This window comes from Macaca mulatta, chromosome 18 (genome assembly GCF_049350105.2).
Source record: "Macaca mulatta isolate MMU2019108-1 chromosome 18, T2T-MMU8v2.0, whole genome shotgun sequence".
Classification (NCBI taxonomy): domain Eukaryota; kingdom Metazoa; phylum Chordata; class Mammalia; order Primates; family Cercopithecidae; genus Macaca; species Macaca mulatta.
This window is the reverse complement of record NC_133423.1, coordinates 68913574-68930928: the sequence shown is the minus strand read 5'-3', so window position 1 is coordinate 68930928 and position 17355 is coordinate 68913574. Positions and strand designations below refer to the sequence as shown.

At 41.7% G+C, this 17355-nt stretch overlaps 1 protein-coding gene across 1 annotated transcript in view; it reads left to right on the top strand.

The window, feature by feature from the left end:
* The window catches only part of RIOK3 (RIO kinase 3), a 29414-nt gene extending 14672 nt beyond the window's left edge, over positions 1-14742 (top strand). Inside the window, exons 8-13 of the mRNA XM_015121666.3 lie at positions 5744-5941; positions 7256-7415; positions 9330-9410; positions 9503-9592; positions 11099-11206; positions 12953-14742. Of these exons, the coding sequence (XP_014977152.2) occupies positions 5744-5941; positions 7256-7415; positions 9330-9410; positions 9503-9592; positions 11099-11206; positions 12953-13060 (745 nt within the window). The 3' untranslated portion in view covers positions 13061-14742. The remainder of the gene's footprint in view (positions 1-5743; positions 5942-7255; positions 7416-9329; positions 9411-9502; positions 9593-11098; positions 11207-12952) is intronic.
* The last annotated feature ends 2613 nt before the right edge of the window (positions 14743-17355 follow it).

Sequence of the window (17355 nt, the reverse complement as noted above, 5' to 3'; positions counted from 1 at the left end):
TTACACAGAATCAAAGATAATGCTGCATGGCAAGCAGCATAATTTTTAAAGTGTTACTGTAGAAAGTCCAGGCAGTATAGGAATGTATAAAAAACACAGTCATCCTAATACCACCACCCAGAGATAATCATTTATAATTTTGGGTAGACTCCTCCAGTTTTTTTCAGTGCGTATATTATTTTCTTTTTTTGAGATGGAGTTTCACTGTTGTTGCCTAGGCTGGAGTGCAGTGGCGTGATCTCGGCTCACTGCAATCTCTGCCTCCTGGGTTCAAGTGATTCTCCTGTCCCAGACTCCGGAGTAGCTGGGATTACGGGCGCATGCCGCCACGCCCGGCTAATTTTTGTATTTTCAGTAGAGACAGAGTTTCGCCATGTTGGCCAGGCTGGCCTCGAACTCCTGACCTCAGGTGATCCACCCGTCTCGGCCTCCCAAAATGCTGGGATTATAGGCGTGAGCCACTGCTTCCGGCCTTCCTCATCTTTATCAATGTTTAGTACTGTCAAATCTAATGCTTTTTGTCAGTGTGAAAGATGAAAAGTAGTATCTTGGTATTTTGGTGTGCATTTATTTAATTATGATTAAGTTGTACATTTTTTTCAAGTGCTTTATTGGCCATTTGTATTTCTTTTTCTTGTCTTCTCTCTTGTTTATCCTTTGTCCATTTTCTGTTATACTTAATATACTCTTTTTTTTTTTTTTGAGATGGAGTTTTGCTCTTGTTGCCCAGGGTGGAGTACAATGGCACAATCTCGGCTCACTGCAACCTCCGCCTCCTGGGTTCAAGCGATTCTCCTGTCTCAGCCTCCCAAGTAGCTGGGATTATAGGCACGCACCACCACGCCTGGCTAATTTGTGTGTTTTTAGTAGAGACGGGGTTTCACCATGTTGGCCAGGCTGGTCTCAAACTCCTGACATCAGGTGATCCACCCGTCTTGGCCTCCCAAAGTGCCAAGATTACAGGCATGAGCCCCTGTGCCTGGCCTGTTATACTTAATATACTCTAATAAAATAAGTGATAAGTCTTTCTGGTGGAATTGGTATCATAGTCTGTACTTTAACATTTCTAAGTTAGCAAAACTAGAGAACATTCAGTTTTCTACAGCTAAAAGTAAATGCTTTTAAAAGTTTGTTAGTTTTCTGTGGTACATAACAAATTGCCACAGACTTAGCAGCCTAAAACAGCATCCATTTATTGTCTCGTAGTTTGTGTTGACAGAATCCAGGCACGGCTTAACTAGGTTCTGTGTTCAGGGTTTCACAAGCCTGCAGTCTAGGTGTTGGCCAGGCTGTGTTCCTTTCTGGAGCTTGGTGTCCTCTTCCCTTGGCCACCTTTCAGTTCCTTGCAGCTGTAGGACTGAGGTCCCACTTTCTTGTTGGTTGTCAGCAGTGGGCTGCTCTCAACTCCTCGAGGCCCCTGCAGCCATGGGGCCATCTCACAGGCCCCTTCACACACTAGCTCACAGCTTCAAAGCCAGCAGGAAAATCTCTCCGGTCTGCTAAGACTGAGACTTAGTGGGATGTTATCATGGGAATGACGAGACCATCACCTTTGCCACATGACCTAACCAGGGAGTGGTTATCCCACACGTGCTGAAGGGAAGGAGATATTGTACGGGGTGTGCACACCAAGGGGGCTGCGAGTTTTTGGAGTCATCTTAGAATTCTGCTTTTCACAAAGCTCTGGTTGATTGGTTTCTTTCCTTCCTTCCTTCCTTCCTTCCTTCCTTCCTTCCTTCCTTCCTTCCGTCCGTCCGTCCGTCCGTCCATCCGTCCTTCTTTTTTTTTTTTTTTGAAATGGAGTCTTGCTCTGTCACCCAGGCTGGAGCGCAGTGGCACAATCTTGGCTCACAGCAACCTCTACCTCCCGGGTTCAAGTGATTCTCCTGCTTCAGCCTCCCCGGTAGCTGGGATTACAGGTGCACACCACCATGCCAGGCTAATTTTTGTATTTTTAAGTGGAGATGGGGTTTCACTGTGTTGGCCAGGCTGGTGTCAAATACCTGACCTTGTGATCCACCCACCTCAGCCTCCCAAAGTGTTAGGATTACAGGCGTGAGCCACTGTGCCTGGGTCAAAGCTCTGGTTTCTCTCACTCTCAGGTTGGTCAGGCAATCAACAATTATTCAAGCAGTAATTTGTCCTAGATTACTCAGGGAATAAAATATAAGACATATTTTTTACTCTCAAAGAGCTTAAGCTTTAGCTAAAAAGAGAACATTACAGTAAGAACCATTATGGTCAATGAAAGATAATTACATAATAGAGTACCCAGTTATGCAAATGAGACCTTATATGGGATAGGAATAGCGAATAGAACAAGATCATCTTCAGGCACATTCAGGGAAGATATCATAATGAAGTTGGATCTCAATCTGGATTTTAAAAATAGGTTAACAAAAAAAAATCCATTGGGAGGCTGAGGCAGGCGGATCATGAGGTCAGGAGATCGAGACCATCCTGGCTAACACAGTGAAACTCCGTCTCTACTAAAAAATACAAAAAAGTTAGCTGGGCATGGTGGTGGGTGTCTGTACTCCCAGCTACTCGGGAGGCTGAGGCAGGAGAATGGTGTGAACCTGGGAGCGGAGCTTGCAGTGAGCCGAGATCACGCCACTGCACTCCAGCCTGGGTGACAGAGCGAGACTTCGTCTCAAAAACAAAAAAAAACAACAACAAAAAATTCCAATGTTGAGTATAAAGGGTAGTTGTAGAATATATATACAGTATATCATCTATTTAAATTTTTTAAATCATACAGAAAATTACAGAGATGTTTATAGATGCTTGTGGATACTTATATATTATCTTTTAAAAGAGACTAGAAATGTAGCATTTATGATAGTTGTTGCCTCTGGTGAGTTAAGATGGGGAATGGTAATCAGAGGGCGCTTCAGTGATGTTTAATTCTTTAAGAAAAAGGGTAAGGGTGGGAGGGTTGAAGTTTAGGTACTGAGAGGATTAAGAAGGTATGTGCTTAGACGTAGTAGGAAGTAAAGTGGTGTAAGCAAATTGGAAATTGGTAAGGAGGACCTTAAAAGCTAGGTAGACGGATGTGTCATTTGCTAAGAAACAGGATCTTTTTGTAGTAGGACAATGACAAGGCAAATCTTATAAATTGGACTCGATCCTAGAGACCTTCCAAGTAAGGGATCTCTTGTATGGCATTTTTGCTAGGGCCTTACCTACTGTGTGGTTAAACTAGTCCAATGAAAGGAGCTTCTTATCTCAAAATCTAGCGTATTCTGTCATAATGTCCTTTAAGTTATTAGAGATTTCTTCTCTGAATAGAGTCTCTAATCTGTCTCCCTGAAAATTGTGTCATCTGTTTACCAAATAGTTGAGCAACTGTCATGTACTCTTCCAGGTACTAGGGATACGGCAACGAATGGTACAAGGAAGGTCCCTGGTCTAATGGAATGTGCTTCCCCCGTCCTCAACCCCTCTCCATGACAATAATAAACAAAAAATATCAGATATGTGCTATGTGGATAGTTAAAATAGGATGATGTCGTAGTGACAGGCTGACTAGCTTTATTAGTAGGACAGGGAACGCTTCTCCAGTGAAATGACATGTGAGTGACACATCTAGGATACATCAAAGATCAGGTGGATGCGCATTCTGGACTAGAGAATAGCTAGTGCTAATGCCTTAGGACAGGTACAAAGTTAGTATCTTTGAGGGAGCATAAGAAACCCAGTCTCCCTGGAGCATAGGATGTGAATGGGAGAGGGGGCTAGAGGAGTAAGCAGGGGCTGGACCAGGTAGGATTTTGTAGGCCAGGGTAAGGAATCTGCTCTTTAACTGCTCTGGGAACCAAAGCTATGAGTTGATTCTTATTTTCAAAAGATTGCTGTGTGGAAAATGAATTATAGGAGGAGAAGAGAAGAAGCAGTAAGGTCGGTTAAAAACACTGTAGTAGTTGAAGTGAGAAATGGTGAAGGGTTGGACTAAGGAGGGCAGTAGTGGAAGTGAAGAGTAGGAGAGTGTTGGCGTGTGTTTTGGAGGTAGAGTGAACAGCACATGCTGTTGGATTGGATGTGGGTGTGGGAGGACAGATTCTGGGCTAGAGCAGCTGATGGTGGTGCCATTTGATGAGGTGAGAGCCTGGGGAAGGGTAGGGTGAGGACTCAGCATGAGTTTTGTTTTGGGCATGTTAAATTTGAGATGCCTGTTAGACTTCTAAGTGAAGTCATGTAGGAGTTGGATAAATGGGCCTGAAGTTCTAGGGAAAGTCAGGACTGGGATAGAAATGTGGGAGTTATTGGCCAGGCACAGTGGCTCACGCCTGTAATCCCAGCACTTTCAGAGGCTGAGTTGGGTGGATCATCTGGAGTTTGAGACCAGCCTGGCCAACATGGCGAAACCCCATCTCTACTAAAAATACAAAAATTAGCCAGGCGTGGTGGCGCGTGCCTGTAATCCCAGCTACTCAGGAGGCTGAGGCAGGAGAATAGCTTGAACCTGGGAGACAGAGGTTGCAGTGAGCCAGGATCGTACCACTGTACTCCAGCCTGGGTGACAGAGTGAGACTCTGTCTCAAAAAAAAAAAAAAAAAAAAAGAAATGTAGGAGTTATCTATATAGAGATGATATTTAGAGCCATGGGGCTAAGTGAAATTGCCCGGGAAGAGAAGGGAGGTTTCTTAGAACCAGGTGAAGGACTTTAACCTTTTGAGACTAAATGGAAGAGGAGTTAGCCGGGAGAATATGGTACAGAAGGAGGTTTGATTCAGATTCTGTCCTTTGGAAATACAGTTCCTTTCTGTCCCAGATTAACATCCTATCAGATATTTAAAGGTAAATATTAATATTGTTTCTCCTTCCATCCACCTTTTCACTCCCACTGCCACCATCATGACTGAAGCTCACTATTGGGGGACTATTGCAGTAGCATCCTGAGTCGCCTCACACCTCTAGGCTGTCCCTGTGCCCTCTCATGCTGATAGTATTGTCCACTAGATCATCATGAAGGACGCATTTGAGAGTGCCATACACAGAAACCCTCGCATTTCCCCATCACCTCTAGGAATTTGTCCAGGCTCTTCACAGATGTGCCTCTGTCCTGTCCTTTAGCTCCAATTTATTTTCATTATCTCTCCAGCCAAGTCTTAACTCTAGTGTTTGTTGTTCCTCAGATGTGTCCTGTGGTTTCCTGCCTCTGCTTTTGTTCATGCTGTTCAGATCCTACCCATTGTCCTGTTTCTGTTTCAGATGGCTCTTGTGCCATGAAGTCTTGCCTGATCTTTCCAACGAAAAGAGGCCTTTCCTATTCATGTGCTGCTTTTACTCTCTGCTGCCACTTCTCGCAGACTTGTGGGGCAGGAACCATTTCATTCACCTTTATGTCTGCTAGGAGTGAAAGAGTGATTTTTTAAAAAGCTGTTTTATTTGTTGCTTTTATTGAATTTTGCTCCTGAACCATATTGGGAAGACTGTAGCCTATTTTCAAGTGCCCATGTCTTCATTGTATTTCAAGCTTGATTCCATAGTCATTAAGTGAAGAACATTATGTGATAGATGGTTGAAAACTGGTTGACAATTTATTTGAAAGTATATTTTATTTAAAAAATCAAACCAAAACCTAAGGCTTTATTAAGATCCAAAACCTAAAGGCTTAAAAAACAAGACTTGACGCTGAGAGAGGGCAGATCTAATTTAGTGTTATAGAATCTTTGTTTTGAAATTGTTGTACTTGTGAGCCGGCAACTTGTACTGACTTGATTTTTTTTCTTCCACTTAGCATGGAGGATGAAAAGGAAGATAGTAAAGTTATACCTACAGAATGTGCCATCAAGGTATTTAAAACAACCCTTAATGAGTTTAAGAATCGTGACAAATATATTAAAGATGATTTCAGGTTTAAAGATCGCTTCAGTAAACTAAATCCACGTAAGATCATCCGCATGTGGGCAGAAAAAGAAATGCACAATCTTGCAAGGTAAAGAAAATATTGTGCTAGATGTAATCTTGGGTAAATATCTTTTTGCGTTAGGATAAAAAAATCCATGCTTGCTTTTAAATTCATTTATAGAAATAATGAAAGGCCAGGTGTACAACCTCGATGAATGAAAGGATGAAGAAGCCATTTTCTTTTTTCTTTCCTCAATGAAACTTGAGGGAAATCTGGTCTTTTTCTGCCTTAGACACTTTATCATATATCTAAATGCCATTTTTAAATTGCTTTTATCAAGAAGTAAAACTTCCAGCATCCAATTAGGCTTAGCATAAAAAAATGGTTTCTTTTTTGTTTCAGAAAATGTTTGTTACATTTAATTTGTTAATTTTGTGGGAGTAAGTTCTTACCAATCAAATTACATTTTGTTTAAATTTTTATACTTGTATCTGAATTTTCTAAGCAATTTATTTTCTATCAAGGAATTTGTTTTATCAACCAAGAAATTCAGTAATAATCCTTCTCATTAAAAACCTTTCCATTACCTTAATCTATTAAAAGCTTAATTTTAGTTTGTTATTTTCTAAAGATATTTGCTTTCAAAAGTAATTATTCATATATCTCAGTTACAAAATTCTTCTACTGAGAGTTTCCCACCAAAATAAGCCGGACATGGTGTGCACGTGTACTTCCAGCTACTTGGGAGGCTGAGATGGGAGGATTGCTCGAACCTAGGAGTTCAAAACCAACCCGGAAACATTAGACTCCCGAGACCTTGTCTCAAAAAAAAAATTGTTTTCAATTAATTAATTCCAGGTAGAATAATTTTCTAGAAGGTCTTGCTGTCCTCCAGTCTCTTTTCTGTACTCCTGAAATTCCTGCCTTTCTTAAAAAACAGTGTTCCATAGTGGAGCTTGCCTGTCTCTGCAGCCTCAGCCCACATTGCCGTTCCTCCTACTCACAGATCTATGTTGATTGATATACAGTCCCCAAACGGACTATGCTCTTGAACACCTCCCTGCATTCCCTTGCACTATCTTCATCTGGCTAATTCCTGTTCCCTACCTCTTCTTCTAATAAGCCATCCTTGGTGCTGTGTGCTCCTGTATAGCTCCTACCCATACCTCTGCCAGTGTGTACGTCACGCTGCATTGTAATTGTCTCTTTACTTGTCTGTCATTTCCATCAGTCCCTGAGCTCCCTACGAGTAGAGGCGGTGTTTTATTGTCTTTGTATTCCCACGTCACCAGGGTAGAACATAGTGCCAGCTCATTGTAGGCCCTTATTAATATTTATTGAATAAATGACATTTTTTTCTCCTTCTGATCTGTATATTCTGAATCATTTCTTTCTGTATAGAATGCAGACAGCTGGAATTCCTTGTCCAACAGTTGTACTACTGAAGAAACACATTTTAGTTATGTCTTTTATTGGCCATGATCAAGTTCCAGCCCCTAAATTAAAAGAAGTAAAGCTCAATAGTGAAGAAATGAAAGAAGCCTACTATCAAACTCTTCATGTAAGTTGTGCTTTTAAAAGCATTCACACACTGCCTTTAAAACATATTTCCTCTAGACTTTAAAAAAATGTCCTTAAAGAAGCCAGGCATGGTGGCTGACACTTGTAATCTAGAACTTCGGGAGGCTGAGGCAGGAGGATCACTTGAGCCCAGGAGTTTGAGACTAGCCTGGGCAACATGGTGAAACCCTGTCTCTACTAAAAATACAAAAAAATTAGCTGGGCATGTGCCTGTAATCCCAGCTACTCGGGAGGCTGAGGCAGGGGAATTGCTTGAACCAGGGAGGTGGAGGTTGCAGTGAACCGAGATTGCGCCACTGCACTCCAGCCTGGGTGACAGAGCAAGACTCTGTCTTAAAAAAAAAAAAAAAAAAAAAAAAAATTAAAAATTAGCTGGGCATGGTGGCACACACCTGTAGTCTAGCTACTCGGGAGTCTAAGGTGGGAGGATCACTTGTGCCCAGGAACTTAAGGCAGCAGTGAGCTATGATTGTGCCACTGCACTCCAGCCTGGGCAAGAGATAGAGCAAGACCCTATCTCTTAAAAAACAAACAAACAAACAAACCCAGGTTCCTTACACAGTGCTATTTGAAGGTGCTATAATAAAGACAAGTTGAAGTTTGTGAAAGAATGTTAACACGGAAGAGTTGTTTTTCTATCAATATGTGTGTGTCTTAAATAGTTTTAGAAAACTTACAGACTTAACCAGGGAAGTCTTCATTGCCAGGATTAGTGACATATTACATGAAGCTGTTTTTCACAAAACTTCATTAAATAAAATTTGCTGTTACTACATTTAGCAGATAAAGTGCCTCATTAGTTTGTGTGCTTTATTGAATGTTATAGTTTTTTGGGGCTTTTTTTTTTCCCCAAATAAGAGATGGGGTCTCACTATGTTGCCCAGGCTGGTCTTGAACTCCTGGGCTCAAATGATCCTCTTGCCTCAGCATCCCAAAGTGCTGGGATTACTGGTGTGAGCCACCACACCCAGCCATTGAACGTTACAACTTTAACAGTGAAGGAAAGGAAGCAGGTTTGGTCTCATCATAAGAGAGTGATGATGAAAACTGAAAATAGTAGGGAGTGCAGGTGTTAAGTTGGAAGGCACATGTCGGGAATCTCAAGGAAACTACGTGCTTTGAAATAGCAACTGAATTCAATCTGAGGGCCTTTCTAGGTTGAGAAAATGCTCCTAATACTGCCATTATCCCTCTGTAGTTTTAATTGAACACTGGAGAAACTTAATGTGCTACTTGATGCAATCTCTGCATGAAGCTGTCATGTAGTGCAGCCATTGATCTAAATATGGAAATGTTAGTCCAAATTAATTTTTAAAGATACAGCTAGAAAGGTGATCCACCTTTCTCTGCTTCCAAAGGAAAACATTGAAAGGAAAATCAAGTATATTTTTCTGGCGTCTTTGGGAGGTGGGGTGCCTAGGGAAGAGATTAAATAGTGATGAAACTTTCCTATTTAATTCTATTAAGGCTGGCAAACAAATACATTAATGTTGATTTCTACTATAAGACTTTAGGGGGGCCGGGCGCGGTGGCTCACGCCCGTAATCCTAGCACTTTGGGAGTCCGAGGCGAGCGGACCACGAGGTCAGGAGATTGAGACCATCCTGGCTAACACAGTGAAACTCCGTCTCTACTAAGAAAATACAATAAATTAGCCGGGCGTGGTGGCGGGTGCCTATAGTCCCAGCTACTCAGGAGGCTGAGGCAGGAGAATGGCATGAACCCAGGACCAGAGTGAGCTGAGATCACACCACTGCATTCCAACCTGGGCAACAGAGCGAGACTCCATCTCAAAAAAAAAAAAAAGACTGGGGGGGGGTGTCATCATCAATAATATACTATATAATCCCACTTAATTTATTCATTTCCTAATGTGTGCCTTCCCTCTTCACAGTTGATGCGGCAGTTATATCATGAATGTAGGCTTGTCCATGCTGACCTCAGTGAGTATAACATGCTGTGGCATGCTGGAAAGGTGAGGAGAACCTTTTGTTGACATTCAGATTTAATTACTTTAAGTAAAATGTCAAATGTAAATACATCAGTCTGTGTTCTGTATTGAAATAGGTCTGGTTGATCGATGTCAGTCAGTCAGTAGAACCTACCCATCCTCATGGCCTGGAGTTCTTGTTCCGGGACTGCAGGAATGTCTCGCAGGTAGACATGTAAACCAATATACCTTTTTTGTTGGATGTAACAGCTGTAGGTATTTTTCTCACTCCTAAGTAAGAGGACCATATTCTTAGAAATTGAAGGAAGGGATACTGGCTGCTTTCAGGACAAGGATATAAAGATCAATTTGTCATATTTCATTTTGCAAGAATTTGATTCCATGTTTCATAGTTGGGTAAAATGTTCAAGGGGTGCCAGGTGCGCTGGCTCACGCCTGTAATCCCAGCACTTTGGGAGACCGAGGTGGGTGGATCACTTGATGTCAGAGGTTCAAGACCAGCCTGGCCAACATGGTGAAACCCCATCTCTACTAAAAATACAAAATAAGCCGGGTGTGGTGGCAAGTGCCTGTAATCCCAGCTACTCAGGAGGCTGAGGCAGGAGACTCACTTGAACCTGGGAGGCAGAGGTTGCAGTGAGCCAAGAACGTGCTACTGTACTCCACTCAGCCTGGGCAACAGAGCGAGGCTCTATCTCAAAAAAAAAAAAAAATTGTTCAAGGGAATGAGTGTTTTGGCTTCTATAAGCAGTTGAGTAGACATTTAATGTGTGCATAGTGCTTAAACAGAAGCTGGCATATGGTGTGCCTGCATGCTTGCTGCCATTATTACCATTAAAAGAGAGACAGTCTCCATTGTGGGACAGTGTCTGATCACTGTCACTGTGAAGCAGGGAAAAAAGATTAGGTGGCTGGGCATAGTGGTTCATGCCTATAATCTCAAAACTTTGGGAAGCCAGGGAGGGAGGATTGCTTGAGCCCAGGAGTTTGAGACCAGCCTGGGCAATATAGTGAGACTCCTATCTCTCCAAAAAAATTTAAGAAGTAGCTGGGTGTGGTGGAACATGTCTGTAGTCCTAGCTGCTTTAACTGGGAGGCTGTTTTACTAGGGAGGCTGAGGCAAGAGGATTGTTTGAATCCAGAAGTTCAAGATTAGAGTGAGCTGTGATTGTGCCACTGCACTCCAGCCTGGGTGACAGTGCTAGGCCCTGTCTCTTAAAAAAACAAAACATATATATACATAAGGTAAAATTCAGTAAGCACAGGGTTGGGTCATACTTATTTGGCATTTCTAAGGGAAATGAATTGTTGGCAGTAGATTCAGATAGGAATGATCTTTCTAAAGGATAGAGTAACTTCATATTGGACATAACCTCTGAGTCTGCTTGAAAATTTTAATTTCTGGGGTTTAGTGAAAGTATTTCCTTTACATATTCAAAGCAATGCCAAGTGGTTTTATATATAGCACTCATTTTTATAGCTATAGGAGGTGCAGTGGGATGAGCTAAATCCAGAAGGCAGAATGGATGTGTGAGAGGATGAAAAGCAACTAGAACCTGAGCATAGTCCAGCTTGGAAGTAGGAAGATCGATGGTTGAGAAATGAGGGAAGGAATGTAGTGGTGTCTTTTTATAAATGTGCAGCTCCCTGTTCTTAGTTTATTGAGAACCTTGCTAATACTTCTTACTGACTTTCTTGTATTTCCTTTCTAGTTTTTCCAGAAAGGAGGCGTCAAGGAAGCCCTTAGTGAACGAGAACTCTTCAATGCTGTTTCAGGCTTAAACATCTCAGCAGATAATGAAGCTGATTTTTTAGCTGAGGTATGTGATAAACAGCTGTTTTTCACCTTACTGGTCATACAGAACTGCATAGAGGAGATAACTAAAACCCAGAGCTAGTTTTATCCTCCCTTTCCCCCCAAAACAAAATTAATTTGAGATTTTTCTTTTCTTTAGATGTTTTTGGTTTTTTATTTTTCATTTATTTTTTTTTTTGAGATGGAGTCTTGGTTTGTCACTCAGGCTGGAATGCAATGGCTTGATCTCAGCTCACTGCAACCTCTGCCTCTTGGGTTCAAGCGATTCTCCTGCCTCAGCCTCCCAAGTAGCTGGGATTACAGGTGTGTGCCACCATGCTTGGCTAATTTTTGTATTTTTGGTAGAGACGGGGTTTCGCCATGTTGGCCAGGCTGGTCTTGAACTCCTGGCCTCAAGTGATCCGCCCTCCTTGGCCTCCCAAAGTGCTGAGATTACAAGCATGAGCCACTGTGCTCGGCTTGTTTTTTTCTATGATTGAAATTCAGAATACACACACAGCAAAACATTTCTTCACAGAGGGCACCATTTGGTTAAGATGGGCAAGCTGCACATTTTCAGTAGACTCCTATTTCCCCTATTTAATGAACGCAGAAGTTGATGAACACTCTGAGTGATACAAAAAGCAGTAACATGTGGTCCCTGCCCTTTACTAAACATAGAAAGTTAGAAGTGCCCATCTTTGGAAATACACCGTTATTATAATATCAGATCTAGAGAACCATGAAAAAGCTTCCTCCAGAGAAAATCTCTTAAAATTGAACAAAATCTAAAAGGTGAAATAACAGTTAATTATTCCCAACATTATACCAAAGCAGAGAGTGATTACTGAGTGTTCCAGAACTCCCCAGGATGACCTGAGTTTGGGTAAGCTGTGCCTAGCCTAAGGTAGAGAGAAATAACAGAAAGAGTAAATTCAGCTTCCAGCACAATACAGTTGCTCAGTAAGTAAATGATACTGTTGTTTGATGAATGATAAAATTCTCTTTTTCCTGTTTCTGGAATGTTTTATAGAATACCTTTCAAACATAGATGATTCCAATTGCTAGCTGGATAAAGTTAGTAAATATTGACCCTTGTAATCAAGTTAAAAAAAATACATGTATGTATGACTATCTGTGTACACTTGGACACATGCACGCGGGTGCATGCACACACACACACACACACACACACATAGTAATTTCAACTCAAAGGCAGAATCATTAGGAATAACCTAGTTTTTAAGAGAGTAAAAGTTACTGGCTCAGCCAGGCATGGCGGCTCACTCCTGTTATTCCTGTAATCCCAGCACTTTGGGAGGCCAAGGAGGGAGGATCTCTTGAGCCCAGGAATTTGAGACCAGCCTGAGCAACATAAACTCCATTAAAAAATAAAAAAATTGGCCGGTCACGGTGGCTCACGCCTGTAATCCTAGCACTCTGAGAGGCCAAGGCGGGTGGAACACCTGAGGTCAGGAGTTCAAGACAAGCCTGGACAACATAGTGAAACCCCGTCTTTACTAAAAATACAAAAATTAGCTGGGTGTGGTGGCACATGTGTCCCAGCTACTAGGGAGGCTAAGGCAGGAGAATTGCTTGAACCCAGGAGGCGGAGGTTGCAGTGAGCCGAGATTGCACCATTGCACTCCAGCCTGGGCGACAGAGTGAGACTCCATTTCAAAAAAAGAAAAAAATTACTAGCATAATCTAAAATATGGTTTCTGTGAAAAGTAGGATTCTGACAAATGGATTCAATGTATTATTTTTGTAGATAGAAGCTTTGGAGAAAATGAATGAAGATCACGTTCAGAAGAATGGAAGGAAAGCTGCTGCTTTTTTGAAAGATGATGGAGACCCACCAGTGCTATATTATGAATAGCACTGATACCCACTGCTTCAGTGTTAACACAGCCGTGAGTGTCAGCTGCCAATAGCAAATGAAGTTGTGGGCGACTCGAAATACCAGAACACGGGGAGTGGGCAATGGTGCTTCTCTGCTTCCCCCCTTGTAACCCATGTGCCAGATGTGTGGAATCTTTAGCTCAGCATTGAGAGAATAAAATGTCACTACCTCTCATCTTATGAACAGGATAATATAATTCTTTAACAGCTATAGGTTATCTGGCTGAAGTAGACCTAATTTTACATGACTTGTGGTGTAAAATGTCTTGATGATAATTTTTAAAACTTAGGCAACATTTCCAAATATGGGAGGAAAGGACAGATGTGTTTACAAGGGAGGGTTTCATTACAACGTATTTGCTTTATTCACCTCCCTGTTTTGTGTTGCATCTTTCCTTGAATATCTTACTGGCCCAGAGTTAGCCTTTCTCAATTATGTTTCCAGACTGTGGCCGTGATTCTAAAGGAAAATGTGTGCTCTTTAATGGGTAGAACAAATGGAAATTTGGTTTCAGAATGGCTGACAGAAATAGACATAAGCCATGTAATTTTTGTTGATATATCATGAAAATGAACAGAATTCTTTTTCCATACTTATATCTAAGAAAAGGCATCATAGGTTTCTGAAAGAGATAAATATATAACAGCTTTTTAACTATCCAGTCAACTTTCAGCTTTTCTACATTTAGGTAAAATGGTTAGGATATAACTCATAGTGTGGCTAATCTACATTTACCAATAAAATGTAAATTATCTGAGAGGACAGAATATAAGATTGAACCATGTTTGACATATTTTAATTTAGTTAATGAAGCAAAATTCCGTTAACATTTCACTAAAACTGTGTACTTGATTGATTTTCAGAGAAATATCACAAATTAGAAATATTAAATCAAAGGATGAAAGGTATATATAAAACAATTTGGGGGCCAGGCGTGGTTCAAGCAATTCAAACAGGAAAATCGCTTGAACCTGGGAGGCGGAGATTGCAGTGAGCTGAGATCATGCCACTGCACTCCAGCCTGGGCGACAGAGCTGTCTCCAGGAAAAAAAAAAAAACAATTTAGATACCAAATTAATCAACTAATTTGAGCTCTCTGGCCTTACTCTTAGTAGTTTTTAGTACGTGCTGGACACCACTTTGAAAAAGCAATCACTGTGCTAGAAAAGTATATTGGCTTTGTTAGGTTTGAAGTTCATTAACTTCAACGTAATCATTCCTCCTATTACTGAAGTCAGATTGGAACCACTAAAGATCCAAACCTTCTGTCTGGTAATAGAAAGTAAAAATCTAGACATCATTTACATTTGAGAAAGCTGTTTTTAACATTATTTTAAAATGCCAAATATGTTCTTTCTAGAAAAATATTTATTTTTGTTTTTGTTGGATAGCTTTTAATTGCATTTCAGAGAAGTGTGATTTTGGGTAGATGCTAATTACATTTTTGAAAGATTTACTGTTCCAAAATAAAGATTTAGATGACTGGTAATACTGGCTTTACAGAAATTTCAGAGAACTAATTTTTAAAACATTTAAAACTTTTTTTGTTTTGTTTTCTGACATATTCTGACAAAGAGCAGCAAACCACTGCTGTGTGGCATTCTGGGAGTGTGCTGTGAATGTGCTTTTTAAGAAATTAAAAAGAGATCATTTTAAAATTGGTTCTTTGTGTGGTATCTTCCTGTTCCTTATATTAACTTATGTCCTGGTACCAAGTTGCCATTTCTGTATAAAGTTAAGTGATACTGTTTTAAGTAGATTATTCCCCCTCAACCTCTCATTGTTAGATTTCAGTCTCAAATGGCCTACTTCACATTACAAATAGGTTTTCACCCCCACCCCCCTTGTAGATTACAGAGTAGATTTTTTCCCATAGTAGAAAAAGAAAGTGAAAAATACTGGTTTGCTAAGTAAATAAAAAATCAAGCCGGGCACGGTGGCTCAAGCCTGTAATCCCAGCACTTTGGGAGGCCGAGACGGGCGGATCACGAGGTCAGGAGATCGAGACCATCCTGGCTAACATGGTGAAACCCCGTCTCTACTAAAAAATACAAAAAAAAAAAAAACTAGCCGGGCGAGGTGGCGGGCGCCTGTAGTCCCGGCTACTCGGGAGGCTGAGGCAGGAGAATGGCGGGAACCCGGGAGGCGGAGCTTGCAGTGAGCTGAGATCCGGCCACAGCACTCCAGCCTGGGTGACAGAGCGAGACTCCGTCTCAAAAAAAAAAAAAAAAAAATCAAATACAGGCTGGGCGTGGTGGCTTACACCTGTAATCCCAATACTTTGGGATGCTGAGGCAGGATGATCACTTGAACCTAGGAGTTTGAGATCTGCCTGAGCAGCAGAGCAGACCTCATCTCTACAGAACATTAGGTGGGTGGCACGCATCTCTGGTCCCAGCTACTGGGGAAGCTGAGGCAGGAGGATTCTTTGAGCTCAGGAGATCCAGCCTGCAGTGAGCTATGATCACACGACTACACTCCAGCCTGGGTGACAGATAAAGACTTGGTCTCAAAATAAATAAATTAATAAAATGAAAATATATAAAATACGGAAATAGGGATATTTTATCTCACATTAAGTTATCAAAATAAGGATGACTAGATAACTTTTATTTCAATACGATAATTACCAATTTCCTTTTCATAAAAATTAGTTTTTCTTGCTTACAAAAGTAAGTCATTTATTTGAATGTAAATATTGTAGGAATTTAGAAATGTTCAAGTGAAAGTCCCTCGGCCAGGTGCAGTGGCTCAGGCCTGTAATCCCAGCACTTTGGGAGGCTGAGGTGGGCAGCTCACCTGAGGTCAGGAGTTTGAGACCAGCCGGCCAACATGGTGAATCCGTGTCTCTACTAAAAATACAAAAATTAGCTGGGCGTGATGGCACATGCCTGTAATCCCAGCTACTTAGGAGGCTGAGGCAGGAGAATGACTTGAGCCCAGGAGGCAGAGGTTGCAGGGAGCTGAGATGGTGCCGCTGCACTCCAGCCTGGGCAACAGAGCGAGACTCTGTCTCAAAAAAAAAAGTAAAAGTCCTTCATATTCCAGAGACCATTGTTTATAGTGTGGCATGCATCCCTGCAACTTTTCCCCTCAGCGTATGGTATTTTCTTTTTTAAAAAACCTTTGAACAAAAAGCAAGATGAAGTGAGGCAGCTGATGGGGAAATGTTGAGCATGGGAGCCTCTGAGGAAGATGAAGACAGTAGGCCCTGCGATGTGTCAGGAGCACCTTTCTCACTGCTCACTGGGGCTCTGGGCATCCGAAGAGACTGTTTTCTGCACCTTTTGAAATTCCAAGAACTATAGGGACAGAGAAAAGCTCATCTGATTATATTTTCCAACCTTGATCCTTAGGTTTTTGAAGACAATATTTTTCTATTTTTTTCAGGATTACATAAAAATAAGCTATCAAAGTGTGTTTTATACTTGGAGACATCAGTTTACTAATGTGAAAGCCTCTTGTTTTTATTGTTTTCCAATTTGTTTCCAGTATAAAAATAATATAAGGTTGCATTTGGAACAGCATTCCTTTTACCATCCTAAGCTTTCCAGCTTTCTCCCAGACTTGGCTAGCTTTTTGAGGAGTTAAGATCAAATTCGGTAGATAAGAAAGTGGCAGATGGAGGAGTGGGGAATGTGGGGTATTCTTTACAGAATACGTGAGTGAGCTACTACAGATAGCTCTATAAACTTGAGGGAAAAAATGTCTGCGCCACAGGTCTCGGCAGCTTGGGTGGTGGGAGGAGGAGCAGCAGCTGGTGGGCCCAGCTTCCAGAAGGCTCTGGTTTCGCCACTACCCATAGGCACCCGGCAGGACCCCTCCCCACCACCAACATGCCCAAGACAAAGGTCAGCTCAGCCAGGGGGGCCGTGAAGGAAAAGCCCAGGAGGAGATTGGCACAGTTGTCCGCTAACCCTGCTCCTGCAAAAGTAGAAACGAAGCCAAAAAAGAAAAAAAAAAAAAAAGGCAGCAGGAAAGAACAAACCTTCAGACCTAAAAGTGCACACAAAAGGGAAAGGGGGAGCAAAGGGAAAACAGGCTGAAGCTTGAGTCCCTGCCCACCTCCATTCCTATCTGGTCTAGAACGTTTAACTGGCAATGTTTTTTTGACTCAGTCTCTGGGCCATAGGGGCCCCACTAGGGGACATGACAGACGCAGGGCCTGTAGCATGCCACCCTGGCCTCAATATGGGCCAGAATGAAAGCTTGGCCATCAACACTGCCTCTGGGATACGTTGACAAAAAAAAGAGAGAAAAAAAAAAAAAAA